The sequence below is a fragment of the Hibiscus syriacus genome, unplaced genomic scaffold, assembly GCF_006381635.1.
Source record: "Hibiscus syriacus cultivar Baekdansim isolate YM2019G1 unplaced genomic scaffold, ASM638163v2 tig00001290_pilon, whole genome shotgun sequence".
Classification (NCBI taxonomy): domain Eukaryota; kingdom Viridiplantae; phylum Streptophyta; class Magnoliopsida; order Malvales; family Malvaceae; genus Hibiscus; species Hibiscus syriacus.
Genome location: NW_024061857.1, coordinates 18872 through 32342, shown reverse-complemented (window position 1 = coordinate 32342; position 13471 = coordinate 18872). Strand labels below are relative to the sequence as shown.

The 13471-nt window shown below is 39.6% G+C and overlaps 1 protein-coding gene across 1 annotated transcript in view; it reads right to left on the bottom strand.

Moving 5' to 3' along the window:
- LOC120124171 (insulin-degrading enzyme-like 1, peroxisomal) overlaps window positions 1-13471 on the bottom strand; it is a 66161-nt gene that overhangs the window by 35569 nt on the left and 17121 nt on the right. The window contains 6 exon segments of the mRNA XM_039142900.1: window positions 3992-4096; window positions 5127-5188; window positions 5391-5580; window positions 5667-5762; window positions 5885-5987; window positions 6552-6655. Of these exon segments, the coding sequence (XP_038998831.1) occupies window positions 3992-4096; window positions 5127-5188; window positions 5391-5580; window positions 5667-5762; window positions 5885-5987; window positions 6552-6655 (660 nt within the window).

The following is a 13471-nucleotide window of genomic DNA, read 5'->3' as shown; positions in this document are numbered from 1 at the left end:
CATCCCCTTTTCAATCTGATGAATTTTGTCCTCTAACATAGAGATGTCCAATCGAGGAAATTGATTTCTATCTCCAGACCAGCACTTAATGGCAGACTTTGTATTCCTAAGCATACTCAAAATTCCAACTCCTGAATTCTCTTCTTTGAACCGCTTAACAGACTCAACAACCATCTCCTCAAAACCATCCTCAGACAATAGATAATTGAACAGCCTAAAGGGTCTCTTACCCCAATTATCTGCCCCACTCTCCAGGAAAATTGCATTATGATCGGAGATAGATTTAGGCAAAAGAAACTGGTTGATACCGGCAAATTCTGCTGAGAAATTACAATTCACCAGAAACCTATCTAGTCTTACAACCGTCGGCAAATCCCGATAACTGCTCCACGTGAAATTCCCCCCAACCAGAGGCATATCAATAAGTCCCGTATGCTGAATAAAATGATTAAAAGTTTCCAGTGAATTCCTGTTATGACCTCTGCCTAACTTCTCCTCTTCGTTCAAATAGGCATTAAAATCCCCTCCCACGCACAAAGGAATACTAAACCCGTTTAAAAACAATCCCAGTTCATCAAAAAAAGCAGCCTTCTCTTCTTCCACAGACGGGCCATAAACGTTAATGAAGCCACACCTAAGGTGATTAGACTTGATCCTTCCAAAAACAGCAATAAACCTCCTATGAATAAACTGATCGTCAATCTCAAAAAATTGTCATCCCAACAGCTTAACAAACCTCCAGATGAACCTATTGCTGGAGACTCAACGGACCCCTGCAACCCATTCAAACCACTCCTCCTTAAAAACGACATTGGTAATTTTTCGAGTTTTGTTTCTTGAAGAAAAAGAAACGACGGTTTTTTCACAGAAACAAGTTTTTGCACCACTCTATGTTTCTCTTTTTTACCCAAACCCCTAACGTTCCAAGACAATATACTTAGCTTAGTCATGATACTCAAACAAACAGAACCCAGAACTCCCACATACAAATCTCCAGGTCAAATAGCCCCACACAACCCTTTCTCCAATTCAACAATCTTTTGTATAAAAGCTTCCTTCCCCTCCTTGAAAGATATCCCCAGCATCTTACTAATTTCCCATGTAGCAATTGCTTCCTCAACCAACAAAGGAAAAGCTGATGAGGAAACAGTATCAACACTAGCATGATCAACAGCTTCCCTAAATAGAGACCTTTTAATTCTCCTGTATGGTCTGCTCGCCCAAGAACTGTCCCATTCCTTTATCGAAAAACCAGCAGCCTCGGGAACATCAGAAAGACAACCTCTAGAAATTAAAGCTCTTCCTGTCTCACCATTGAACACCCCTCGTGATTTTTCCTTACAATCCTGCATCTTATTACAATTTCTCACAACCTGATTCCAAATCTTTCTAGACTTCGACCTACTATAAGTTTTATTATGGCTTCTGATGAATTTCCTTCCAACCGGAGCAGTCTTCGTGGATAACGAACTTGCAGAGCAGGTTTGTGAACCATCCCTTAAACTTATCAACTTTAAACCAACCGGAGCCCCTCCTCCAACTTCAACCCCTACTGAGTCCTTAATTGTATCTGATGAAAAAGGACTACGGCCCATAGAGTTTAGGCAGTTTTCTTGCTCCAGACCAGTCAACTGAATCCCTCCAAGGCCTGAATTAGGCCCACTTTCCTGGTCAACATTATCAAGCTTAAAAAGATCCCCCCCATACTTTTCCCGCTTTTCTTACTTTCAAAAAGATCTTCCGACTTTTCATGTGGAGAGAAGTCAACTCTCTCGGAATCTGTGACATTACAACGTTGTGAGTCTGCAACCCACTCTAGCACCCTATTATGGATTTCTGACATTTCCTGACGTTCCACGTGACCTCCATGCTGTGCCTGCCCATCCTCTGTGTTCCAACCGGAGGAGTTCTCCACCGAAGGATTCTCTGGAACAACCTCTTCAGCCAGATCTGAAAAATCAGGAAAGAAATCATCCCCCCCATCCACCTTAATTTTTATTAGAAATTTCCTTCCATTCGTAGTAACTGAAGTATGATCAGGGATGTCAAAAGGGCTGACTACCCTAAGAAGCATCTGTGCAACTCTGCAATCCGCTCTCTGAGCAGTTTCATCTTTAATCTTCACTAACTTTCCCCACCTGGATACCACCCTAGTGAAGAACGGAACCGACCAGCAATTTAAAGGAACTCCTATCATGGAGATCGTACAAAAAGCTCGGGGAATGCTTTCCTCATCCAATACCGGCTCCAACCTTTCAAACCAGAAGGACAAAGCTTCCCATTTTCCTTCCATTGCTAACTTCTTCTCTTCCACCGATTGGAACACAACCAGGCACGCATTCTTAGCAAAGCCCCACCTAACAACCTTTACGTTGATGCCCTCGTTCCTTAACGCTTTCTGCACAACATGAAGTTCAAAAATATCTTTGAAGATACCAGTAAGAGACGATCTAAGCCAGACCCTATCCTCCACTGGGATGGAAACATCCTTAGTATTATTCATCTCCCTCGAATTAACATGAATACCCTCTTGCTCACCCTCTGGCTCTTTATACACCCCCACCACCGCCTCCTTGTAGGACCTCCCATCATGAAACTTATCCAGCATCTCCATCCTTCTTACCCTGTCATCTTGAGGAGGCAATCTTCTACCCATTCCCCCACTGATACCAGCACGAATAACTCCATCAGCCCTCCCATCTCTCTGACTCTTCGACCCAGATATTTTCTCATATTTGGCTACAGCCACTAAAATCCTCCTCCCATCAATCAGGGCGTTGTTCATCTTATCCACTGCATTACACAGATCCTCCTTACTTGCAAAATGGACGAAAGCAAACGTGCTTACCTTATACTTCGGTCAACTATTTCTTTTGAAACGGGATGGAAATCCAATGATACAAAAAAACAGCATCCAAAGTTTCCTTTGTAAGTTATTCCAAGAAAGATGCTTACATTGTAACAAACAGATATGTACTTTGAAACTCTAAAGGCAGTTCAAGGTCTTGGTGCATATCAATGATGCCTTCAATTTTCAATCATCTTCGAATATAGCTATCTATGGCTGTGGAGAAGCATGCTTCTTTGGACTACCAAATTTCGACATTACAATGCGATAGATGGAACAATGGATGAAAATTTTGCAAAATGGCCGCAGGACATTCACATTAGTAATAAACATCAAGATGATTGTGAGCTCAACATTACAAACACCCAATAAGTCTCAATAAAAACCAAACAGATATACAATTAATTCCCCAAGAGAGGGAAAACAAAAATACTAACTTAGAACTAAATTAAATTTGATGTCAGTGACAATTTTGAGGGAAATAAACAATTACAGTATCTAAAATTCTGTATGTAATTCCTATAAAAAAAAATCTGTATGTAATTAACTTTCAAGCATAACCAACCACAATTTATTTATTTTTGATAGGAATTGAAGACCTCATTAAAAACCTCCCTCTTAGTGGTTCTTTACCCTATGGTAAGAACCAACTAGCGGAAGGAGGAAAAGAGTGTCTCAATATATTGAATTCAAACGAAGTACATAAGCCTAAAAAGAACTCCTGAGAGTTACATAAAACTTAAACAGACACCATTTAAACCTTACTGCTAAACACCCAAACCCACTGAAACACAGATAACCATCAGCCAATCCCCTCCTTAGCTAATTTATCAGCCTCGCAATTACAGCTCCTAGGAATCCACCTCACAATAGTATCATGCCTAGAAACAATAGACACTAAGTCCTGAACAAAATTAAAAAGAAAAGTAGGAACTGTTGCTTGATCATGAATCCAATCCACTGCTTGCTTACTGTCACTTTCTACAATGAGTCTTCCCTTCGACACCCAATCAATAAGTAACGAATAATTGAGACATCCGAGGAGGAGAAGAGCACAAAAAACTCAATAACATACTACTGGTAAAAGGCAGTTCTTATTTCTCAAGTGGAAATAGCATTTTATATTATCTCTTAGTCAATTACCTTGATTACTGAAAACCTGTCAGGTTTCACTTCAAATTTTGCAATTTCGTCAACCACAGTCTCCAGCAAGATCCTCAATTTGTGATTATAACCAACCAATGTCACCTAAAAGTGAAAACAAAATTAAATGATACCATTTTACTAAGAAATAAAATAAACAACGAGTACTATAAACTGCTTGGAAAATGTGCACACATACATATAAAGAAAAAGAGACAGAAAATGGTTACAAAGAAAGAATTTTTTTCCTATGATTTTTCAAATTATATATATTTAGAGCCTCCATATCATGCCAATTCCAACTTCAATCTAGCTTGAACAGAAGGCAAACTACTTATTGGTACAAGAGTAAGGCAGAATTTAGGACATCACAGTGTAAGTTAATAGTTTACTTTCTCAAAAGATTTTTTTTTTTGATAAAATAAGGCCTCATTAAAAACCCCCTTCATATCCTACATGTTCTAAACATGACATGAAGGACATAGGAAGGAGCAAAAGAGTGCCTCTAACTTTTATTAATGAGAACAATAATACACCTCCACACCTTCATGACTAACTACTAACAACATAACCTTTAATCCATAACTCTAAATACATAACACACCCTCATAACTCCCTTAAAAAGAACAGCCAAGGTATAACACAGAAACCCAAAAATCAACCTATACCAGCTTTTACCTTCTAGCATTCAGAAAACTATTTTGCTTTTTTGCTAAAAGAAGAAAAAATATAAAATTTATTGAAAGCCTGAAGATCACTGGTAACATTTTGTTCAAGACAAAATTTGTAATCAGACCCACCCAACCAATTCAATGTGGACAAGTCAGGAACCAGGTCAGGCATGGGTTAAAATGATCCTAGTAACCTCCTTCGAAAATCGGCCAAACTCAAGCAACATTGACCTTTAATCATGAAATATAACCGCATCTTCAAATTCTTGAGACAATCTAACTTCCATCTCTGATAACATTTTTTCGTAAAGGATATATCCTTTTCAATAAGTAATTGTTTTAAGACTTTTTATGTGTCAGAAAAATCCATTACCTTATCCATAGATAACCCTATTTAGTTCAAAGAAGAAAAAAGTTATCAGATGGAATCACATTAATGCCACAATAAAAGAGAGAAAAAGTACCTCAAAACCACTCTCTGAAAGGCTTATGCCATAATGAAGACCAGCAACCGTGGCATAATAAGCTGAAGCATGCAAGATAAAACAAAGCATCAGCAAAGAAGATATTCCTACTCAAATGATAAGAACAATCTACTGTCACTATAGAAGGTTTAGCATATCAAACACTCAACAAAGAAAAAAAGTTATTGGGAGGGAGGAGAGTGTAGAATCACACAGGAAAATCACATTAAACCACTATGACAAAACCAATGGCATTTATCATACCATATTCATTCAAGTAATCCATCAATAACCGTGCAAAAATATCTGCTAGAACCTCAGTTTCAGGAGTGCTGCTAGCATAGGGACAGTTGAAGTCTATTTTAACATATGCCTTCGGTGTAGAGAACACCATGTCAGGCTTGAACCACAACTTTGAATAGGATGACTTCCTCAATAAAACTAGAAACTTAATCTGTTCCAAAGGATAATCATATGAGAAGTCGGGATATCCATAAAAAGATTATTTATAATAAAATCAAATGGAAAGACTCATCAAACCTTCTCCTGTGCATTCTTAATAGATAAGTCTGTTGGTATAAAGACATTAGGCGCTGGTAGATGAAGGTTTTCATTAGGAGCTGAAGTCATCCAACCCTGCAGTCAAAAAAGGATTGATGAAGCACCTTTTTTTCAGTAGAATCAAATGACTAGTCCATTAATAGATTAATTATCATACAAATGTAATTAACATATCATCAACAAGATCTGATACAGACCTGAATCATTGAGGGGTTAACTTTCTCAACGGAAAATGCAGTACCATACCATGGCTCAACCTTGTCAGTCAGTCCCTCAAATTTCTTTGACTCCCAGAAGATTCTGTTAAGAAGCAGGCTTATCAGAAATAAACTATATCAGAGCACAACCGCAAGTTCACTTAGCTGATATGATTCAAATACATCTCTACTATTAAGGGGTTGATACTTGATAAGTAGCAATCTCGTTTAGAGGGTGCTCCAATCACTAATGGTAAATTCATTTGATAACCTGGAAACCTGTTTATCTAGTAGTATGTATGATATAATTTATACAAACACAGAAAAGAAATTTTGGATGCCAATGTTAACCAAAAGCCTCAAACTAATCAGAGATAATGATTGTTTGCGAAAACGTATAAGAGTTCCAAATGGAGAGCTAAACCATTGTAGCATGTAAGATATAATTCACACAAACATAGAAAAGAAATTTTGGATGCCAATGTTAACCAAAAGCCTCAAACTAATCAGAGAGAATGATTGTTTGCGAAAACGTATAAGAGTTCCAAATGGAGAGCTAAACCATTCCATAGACATATACTTGCATAAAAATAAAGGTAAATAGCGCTGTCTCAAATGAGAACTGTATGCTTCAAATCTTCCGGTTTAACCTTGCTCAAATATGTACCTGACCCTGTCAGGAGAAAGCTCGTTTAGTATCTTCTGTATGATGGTTGGGTTGAAATCCGAAGGCAATGATGATCCGACCAACCAATCTTGTGGAGGTTATATCTGAAAATCACTTTCGAATATATCAGAAATAAAGCTCCAACATGAGATCATTGATGTTATAGTAAATACGCAAACAAAACAAACAACTTACAGATGAGGGCAATTGAGATAGAGAATGATAGTCTAAACCAAGTCCCAAAAGTCAAAAGCTAAATACATGTTGGTTAAATTATCAGTTTCCTTAGAAAAGATTTAAAAGGAACTTGAAAAGGAACTAAAGAAGCACTTAAGAGAGCTACCAAATGAACTTGAGAAAGATATTGCTTCTGAAACAATTCTTCAGTACCAGGTTTCAGAGATGCACTAAATGAAGCGCCTAGTATCCACATATATGGAACTTCAGGAACACTCTTTAGGAGGTGAAGATTCCATACATGTGTTAATTAGCTTTTAAATTGCGACTGGAACAGTTGGCAAGTTTCGACGGGGAAAGTGGACATTTTTCGTATACCTCTTTGAAAGGATATCAATATGTTTAAGATCCTAGGCGAGATGAGTGAGAAAGTTAGTGAGAGAGAGTGTGTGGAGCTGAGAGGTAATGGTTCTCGTGGCAGAGGTAGAACAGTGCCTGGTGGAGGATCGTGGGTAGCATTTATAGACAATCTTAGTAGAAGAGTGCATAGAAGTGTTTTATGGGATCGTTTTAGTCTTCATGGCAAGGTGGTTAAGGTGTTCATTCCATTCGTTAATAGGAGACCTAATTATAAAGATAAACGTTTGCCTTTGTGCACTTTGCAAGCAAGGAGGATTTGCTGAATGCAATGAGTAAGATGAATAATGTCATGGTAGATGGGAGGAGAATAGTGGTTTCGACTGCAAAATATCAGAAGAGCAGTTTTCCAGGGAACCTTAAGTGCAATAGTGTAGCGGGGCCTAGAGATGCATGTGTGGAGGTTTCCAGAAGGAAAAGTCCATTATGTCAAGATGTTGATGTTGGGAAGAAGGAGCTGTTGAACAAGTTTCGTGATGGCAGAACATATAAGGAGACGGTAGCGGGAGTAAGAAATGTTGAGGGTCAGCATGTAATCAGATCTGGAGATAAGAGGGAGGTGAAGAAGCCTTTGGAAGTCTTTATTCCTATGGAGGAAAGAATATGGTTGAGATCGTCTTTAACAGGTATCTGTAAAGCGATTTTTGAAGTTGAGTTTGTTCAGAGGGCTTTAAGGAGTGAGGGAATCAATGTCAAGGTGGTAAGGTGGGGCTATGCAAAAAATGCTTGTTTGATAGTCTTCCAGTCAGTGGAGGAGAAAGATGCAGCGGTGGAAACCAAGTGGGAGGCTTTGTCCTTTTGGTTTGAAAGGTTGGAGCCTGTTATAGAAGAGAAGTGTGTCCCATTACCTTATTGTGCAGTTTCCATGATAGGTGTACCGTTAAATTGCTGGACAGGTTCTTTCTTTACAAGTTTGGCATCGAGATGGGGTAAATTAGTGAAGATCCAGGAGCATACAGCTCAAAAACTAGATTGCAGGGTGGCTCATATGTTGTTAAGGGTTGAGAGTCCGTTTGATATCCCGTCCCAGGTCACCATTAACACTTATGGAAGGCCTTTTATTATTAAGATTAAAGTGGATGGCAGTGAGGATTTCTTTCCTGTGATAGAAGGAGTGGATGAAGAGGGTTCTGTGGAGGGAACAATTGATCCATGGGAGGAGACATCGTCGGAAGGGAATCAAGGGGATGACCGGGAGGGTCTGAAGGAGCAGTTGAATTTCAAAATGTTGACAGACGCTCAGAACAGTGTTGAAGCATGGGTTAGGAATGCTACAAATGGAGGTGTCACGCTTACCGATGGTAATTTGAATGAAAAGGTAGAAGTCAATAATATCCTAGGAGATGACTTTTGTTCTGAGGGGACAGTACTAGGTGAGGTTCATAGTCAACAGCAAGTGTCAGGGGTTTTTTCTGCAGGAAGAAAAAGGGTGCAGAGCTTGGGAGATGTTACCTCGGGACAAGATAAAGTGGTCAAAGACGATGGGCTTACTTCCAGCATGGGGAGGAGAAAAGTGTTTGGGCCTGAGCAGAGGAGTCCAAGATCAAATCGAAATGGGGTTAAGTCTGCAGATTTTACATATGGTATACAAGATGATTCTGGTATGCAGAATGGGTTTGTTTCATTGGCCCAGAGGTGCCCTATTGGGAGGAGTGCTTCAGTTAGTAAAGCTGGAAGAGGGTTGTATAAGAATGTGTATACTAGGAGGGGGGAAGTTAATAGTTGCAGTGGTAAGGGGTCGGATTTTGTTTCAGATAAGAATGAACAGGGGAGGACAAAAGCTTTGGATAGTTGCAGTGGCAAGGGGTCGGATTTTGTTTCAGATAAGAATGAACAGGGGAGGACAGAAGCTTTGGAATGTTGGAATGTCTCTAAATTGTTGGGGGTTAAATTTAAAGGAGGGGAGATAGAGTTCTTGACTAAAGTAGGTCCTATGGTAAAGGATAGGGATGATTGATGGTGGGTAGTAGGAACAGGGATTTAAGGTTATGGTATGATTTTGATGATAGAGTGGTCCATAATGTGTTGGAATGTTAAGGGTTTGGGTAGAAGGGTGAAAGCTCGAGCAATTAGGAGGTTTGTTGAGGAGAAAAAGCCTACAATTTTATTTTTACAAGAATCTAAACTGGAAGTTGTAAGTCCTTTGTTAGTAAGGAAAATGGGGGGTAAAATACTCACTGGTGCAGTAGTAGTTCCTGTTGTGGGTTCTGCTGGTGGTTTAATTACTTTGTGGAATCAAAAGGATATTGTGGTAAAGGAAGAAGTCATCCACAACAGATTTGTGGCATTAAAAGGGTTATTAGAAGGAGATCCAAGAATTTATTGTTTTATTAATGTCTACGGTCCGAGTGTTGATGCAGACAAGGAGCAGTTTTTAGGGAGTTATCATCTTTTTTGGAACAGCTTGATTGTCCAGTGTGTTTAGGAGGAGATTTCAATGCAGTATTGACTCAGGAAGAGAAAGATGGAGGAGCAGTGAATCCGGTAACTATGAACAGTTTCAGAGAGTTTGTTAGTCAGGCGAATTTGATGGATTTGTCGTTATTTGGAGGTCGTTTTACGTGGTGTAACAATAGGGAAGTTCCAACTTTTGAGAGGTTGGATCGGTTTTTGGTTGATCATTCATATTTTCGTCTTTTCCAAAATTAGGCCAAACCTTGCTTCCAAGGTCTGTCTCTGATCACAATATCATTTTGTTGGAGAATAAGGAATGTAATTGGGGGCCGAAACCGTTTCGGTTGTTTAATTATGTGTTGGAGGAAGAGGGGTTTAATGAGATGATGAAAACAGAGTTGTGTAAATTCTGCAAAGGGGCGAACCCGATGTCCATATCCAAAGTTCTTAATCGGGTGAAGGATGTGGCAAAGAGATGGTCGAGGAGGGATTATCTTCAGCTGCCAGGAAAAATCAGAACGTTGGAGAGAGAAATTCATGATATGGAAATGGACTTGCAAAAAGGACTTCCCATGGTGTCTATGCAATCTATTGTCGAAGCAAAGAGAGAATTATGGGAGCTACAAAAAAAAGAAGAATCGATTTGGATGCAAAAGTCTAGAATAAAGTGGAGATTGGATGGAGATAAGAACACTAGTTTTTTCCATCATAGTGCGGCAGTAAGAGGGAGGATAAATTGTATCAAATCTCTTAAAGTTGACAATGTAGTCACGGTAGATCCCCATGTTATCAAAGCTTCTGTGGTGAAGTTCTTCAAGGGGTTGTTTAATCAGAGGAATACTTTGAAGGTTGAAGATTTAAATCTGGATTTTCTTAGACTATCGGAGGGGAGGTGCCTAGCATTGGAGAAGCCATTTTCGGAAGAGGAGGTATGGGATGTTATTGTTCAGTCGGATAGTAATAAAGCTCCAGGACCGGACGATCTAAATTTAGGCTTCTTCAAGAAATTCTGGACCACAATGAAGGACGATGTGATGTTGTTTTTTAAAGATTTCTATGTGGGGAAGGAGTGGGACTCGGAGGTAAATCATTCATTTATTTCTCTCATTCCTAAGAAGGCTAATCCGGAGGGGAAGATTTTAGGCCAATTAGCCTAGTCGGAGGGCTATATAAAATTTTATCAAAGGTTTTAGCTAGAAGATTGAGTTTGTGCATTAACGATATAATGAGTCCGTCTTAACTTGCTTTCATTCCGGGAAGGAACATATTGGATTGCTCGTTTATTGCTAATGAATGCATTGACTTTTGGAGGAAGAAAGGGTTGAAGGGAGTAGTCTTCAAAGTGGATTTCAAGAGAGCCTACGATTCGGTTGATTGGGACATTTTGATGAAAATTATGAGCAAAATGGGGTTTGGTGACAAGTGGAGGTCATGGATGTATCAATGTATGTCTTCAGCATCCATTTCGGTTCTAGTAAACGGGTCAGCTACAGAGAAATTTCACACGGCGAGGGGATTGAGATAGGGTTGTTCGTTATCGCCTTTGCTGTTCAATATGGTTGGTGAGCTACTGCATCTGTTGCTTACTAAAGCAGTTGACATAGGACTGTTTTCAGGTTTCGATGTAGGTGTTCATGATAGGGCATTTAAGCTTTCGCATTTGCAATTTGCGGATGACCTTATAATTTTCAGTAAAGGCTCTATTCGTGATTTGAGGAATGTTAGAAGAGTGTTATTAATATATGAGTTACTGGTGGGGTTGAAGATTAATCAAGTCAAGAGCAGAATTTATGGTATCAATGTTGAGGATGGGGCGTTAGCTACTTGGGCGAATGATATTGGCTGTTCGGTAGGAAGTTTCCCATCAGAGTATCTAGGTTTACCCTTGGGCTATAAGAGAAATTCGGCTGCCATGTGGGAGCCAATAGTGGAGAGATTTCATGCCAAGTTGAGCGGTTGGAAGTCTAATTCCCTGTCGCTTGCAGCAAGGGTGGTGTTGGTTAAGTCAGTGTTGTGCTCGCTCCCTGTGTATTTTCTTTCCATTTTCAAAATTCCAGTTTCTGTGCTAAAGAAACTAAATTCTATCATGGCTTCATTTTTGTGGGGGGGGGGGTGCAGGATAAAAAAAATATCCACTGGTTAAATTGGAGTTCGGTTAGTAAACCAAAAAGATTGGGGGGTCTAGGGGTCCCGAATTTATTACTCTTGAACAGAGCATTATTGGGGAAGTGGGTTTGGAAGTTTGCATCAGAGAAAGAGTCTTGGTGGAAGAGGGTGGTATGTGGTGTTTATGACTTGGATCCGAAATGCATAATGATGGGGAACTCGTGGCCAGGCCGTGCATCATGGATTTGGAGAGGTTAAAAATTTCTTTTTCGATGATGGTTTTGGGGATTGTATTAGGAGGAATATGCGTTTGAAAACAGGGAAGGGGAACTATGTGCAGTTCTGGAATGATGTATGGTTGGGTGAAGTACCTTTGAAAATTCAGTTTCCTAGCAACAAATCGGGTAAGGTGATGGAGTATAGGGTGAATAATGGCGCTAGTTGGGTGTGGGACATTCAAATGAGGCGAAATTTGGCGGATTGGGAGGTTGAACAGCTATTGCAATTGATTTCAATGTTGAACAATATCTCAATATCGCCAGGTGAGGAAGACTGTTGGATTTGGTCAGGGAATGGTGAGGGCTGTTTTTCAGCTAAATCTTGTATCAACAATTTCCTTGATCAGGATGGTAGTCAGAAGAAGATGGAGATCTGGGAGAGACATATTTGGGCAGGGATTGCTCCTCCACGGGTGGAGACATTTGTATGGCAAGTTGCTCACCAGAGAGTGGCGGTGAAGGAGGAATTACTGAAGCGAGGAGTGGTAGGGATTGATGATCCTTTATGCTCTCTGTGTGGTAGGGAAATGGAATCAGTTTCGCATCTATTTTTGCATTGCGAGGTAGTATGGGGTTTGTGGGCCAGATTATTGAATATTTGGAATTTGTCCTTTGTGATTCCAAAGAATATCATGGACTTTTTAAATTTGTGGGATGATTTACTTCTGAATTCTTTGATATGGAAATTTATTCCAGAGGCGTTGATGTGGTCAGTGTGGAAATGCAGAAATGAGGTTATTTTTCATAAAGTTAAGCTGGATGTGGTGAGATTGTTCTTTATTGTCCATTTTAGAATAGCTTCTTGGTTTGTTGCAAAGTTCAAGGATGTGAATATTCCTTTAGACTCTCTTGTGGGAGATTTAAAACTTGCGGATTTGGTGGGAAGACAAGGAAATGGCATCTCTAAACCAATTTGCTGGGTTCCTCCTCCGGATGGGTTCTTAAAGCTCAATGTTGATGGAGCGATGGTAAAGGGTTGGGATAAGGGAGGCATTGGTGGTTTGATTCCGGACAGTAAAGGTGTGTTGCTTCAATGGTTTTCAGAAAGAGTTGGGGGTGGTCCTCCTATCTTCGCAGAATTATTGGCGATTAAGAGGGGGTTATGTCTTCTGGAAGATTTAAGTTTTGTCCCTAATCGGAGGTTTATTCTTGAATCTGATTCAAGTAATGCCCTAAAGTGGATCAAGAATCCGGGTTTATGCACTCCTATGTTTCAAGTACTGGTGAAGGAGATAGTCTCTTTTATGGCAAGGAAGGATATCATTATCAAGCATATTGTGAGGGCTGCAAATTGGGAAGCTGACAAATTAGCTAAGGATGGGATAGGGTGATGTAATGGTTTCTGTCTGCTTGTATTGAGGAGTAGATAATTTTATTTCCTATGTTTAGCTGTTGTGTTTAAGTTTTATGTAATTTCTGGTGGTGTTTGCAGATGTTTAGGGTCTGCCTTTGTTGTACTTTGTTTCAACTAATAAATTCTAGGCACTCTTTTCCTTCTTTCCTTGTCCTTCATGTTACTTTTATAACATGAAGGTTGAAAAAGGGGGT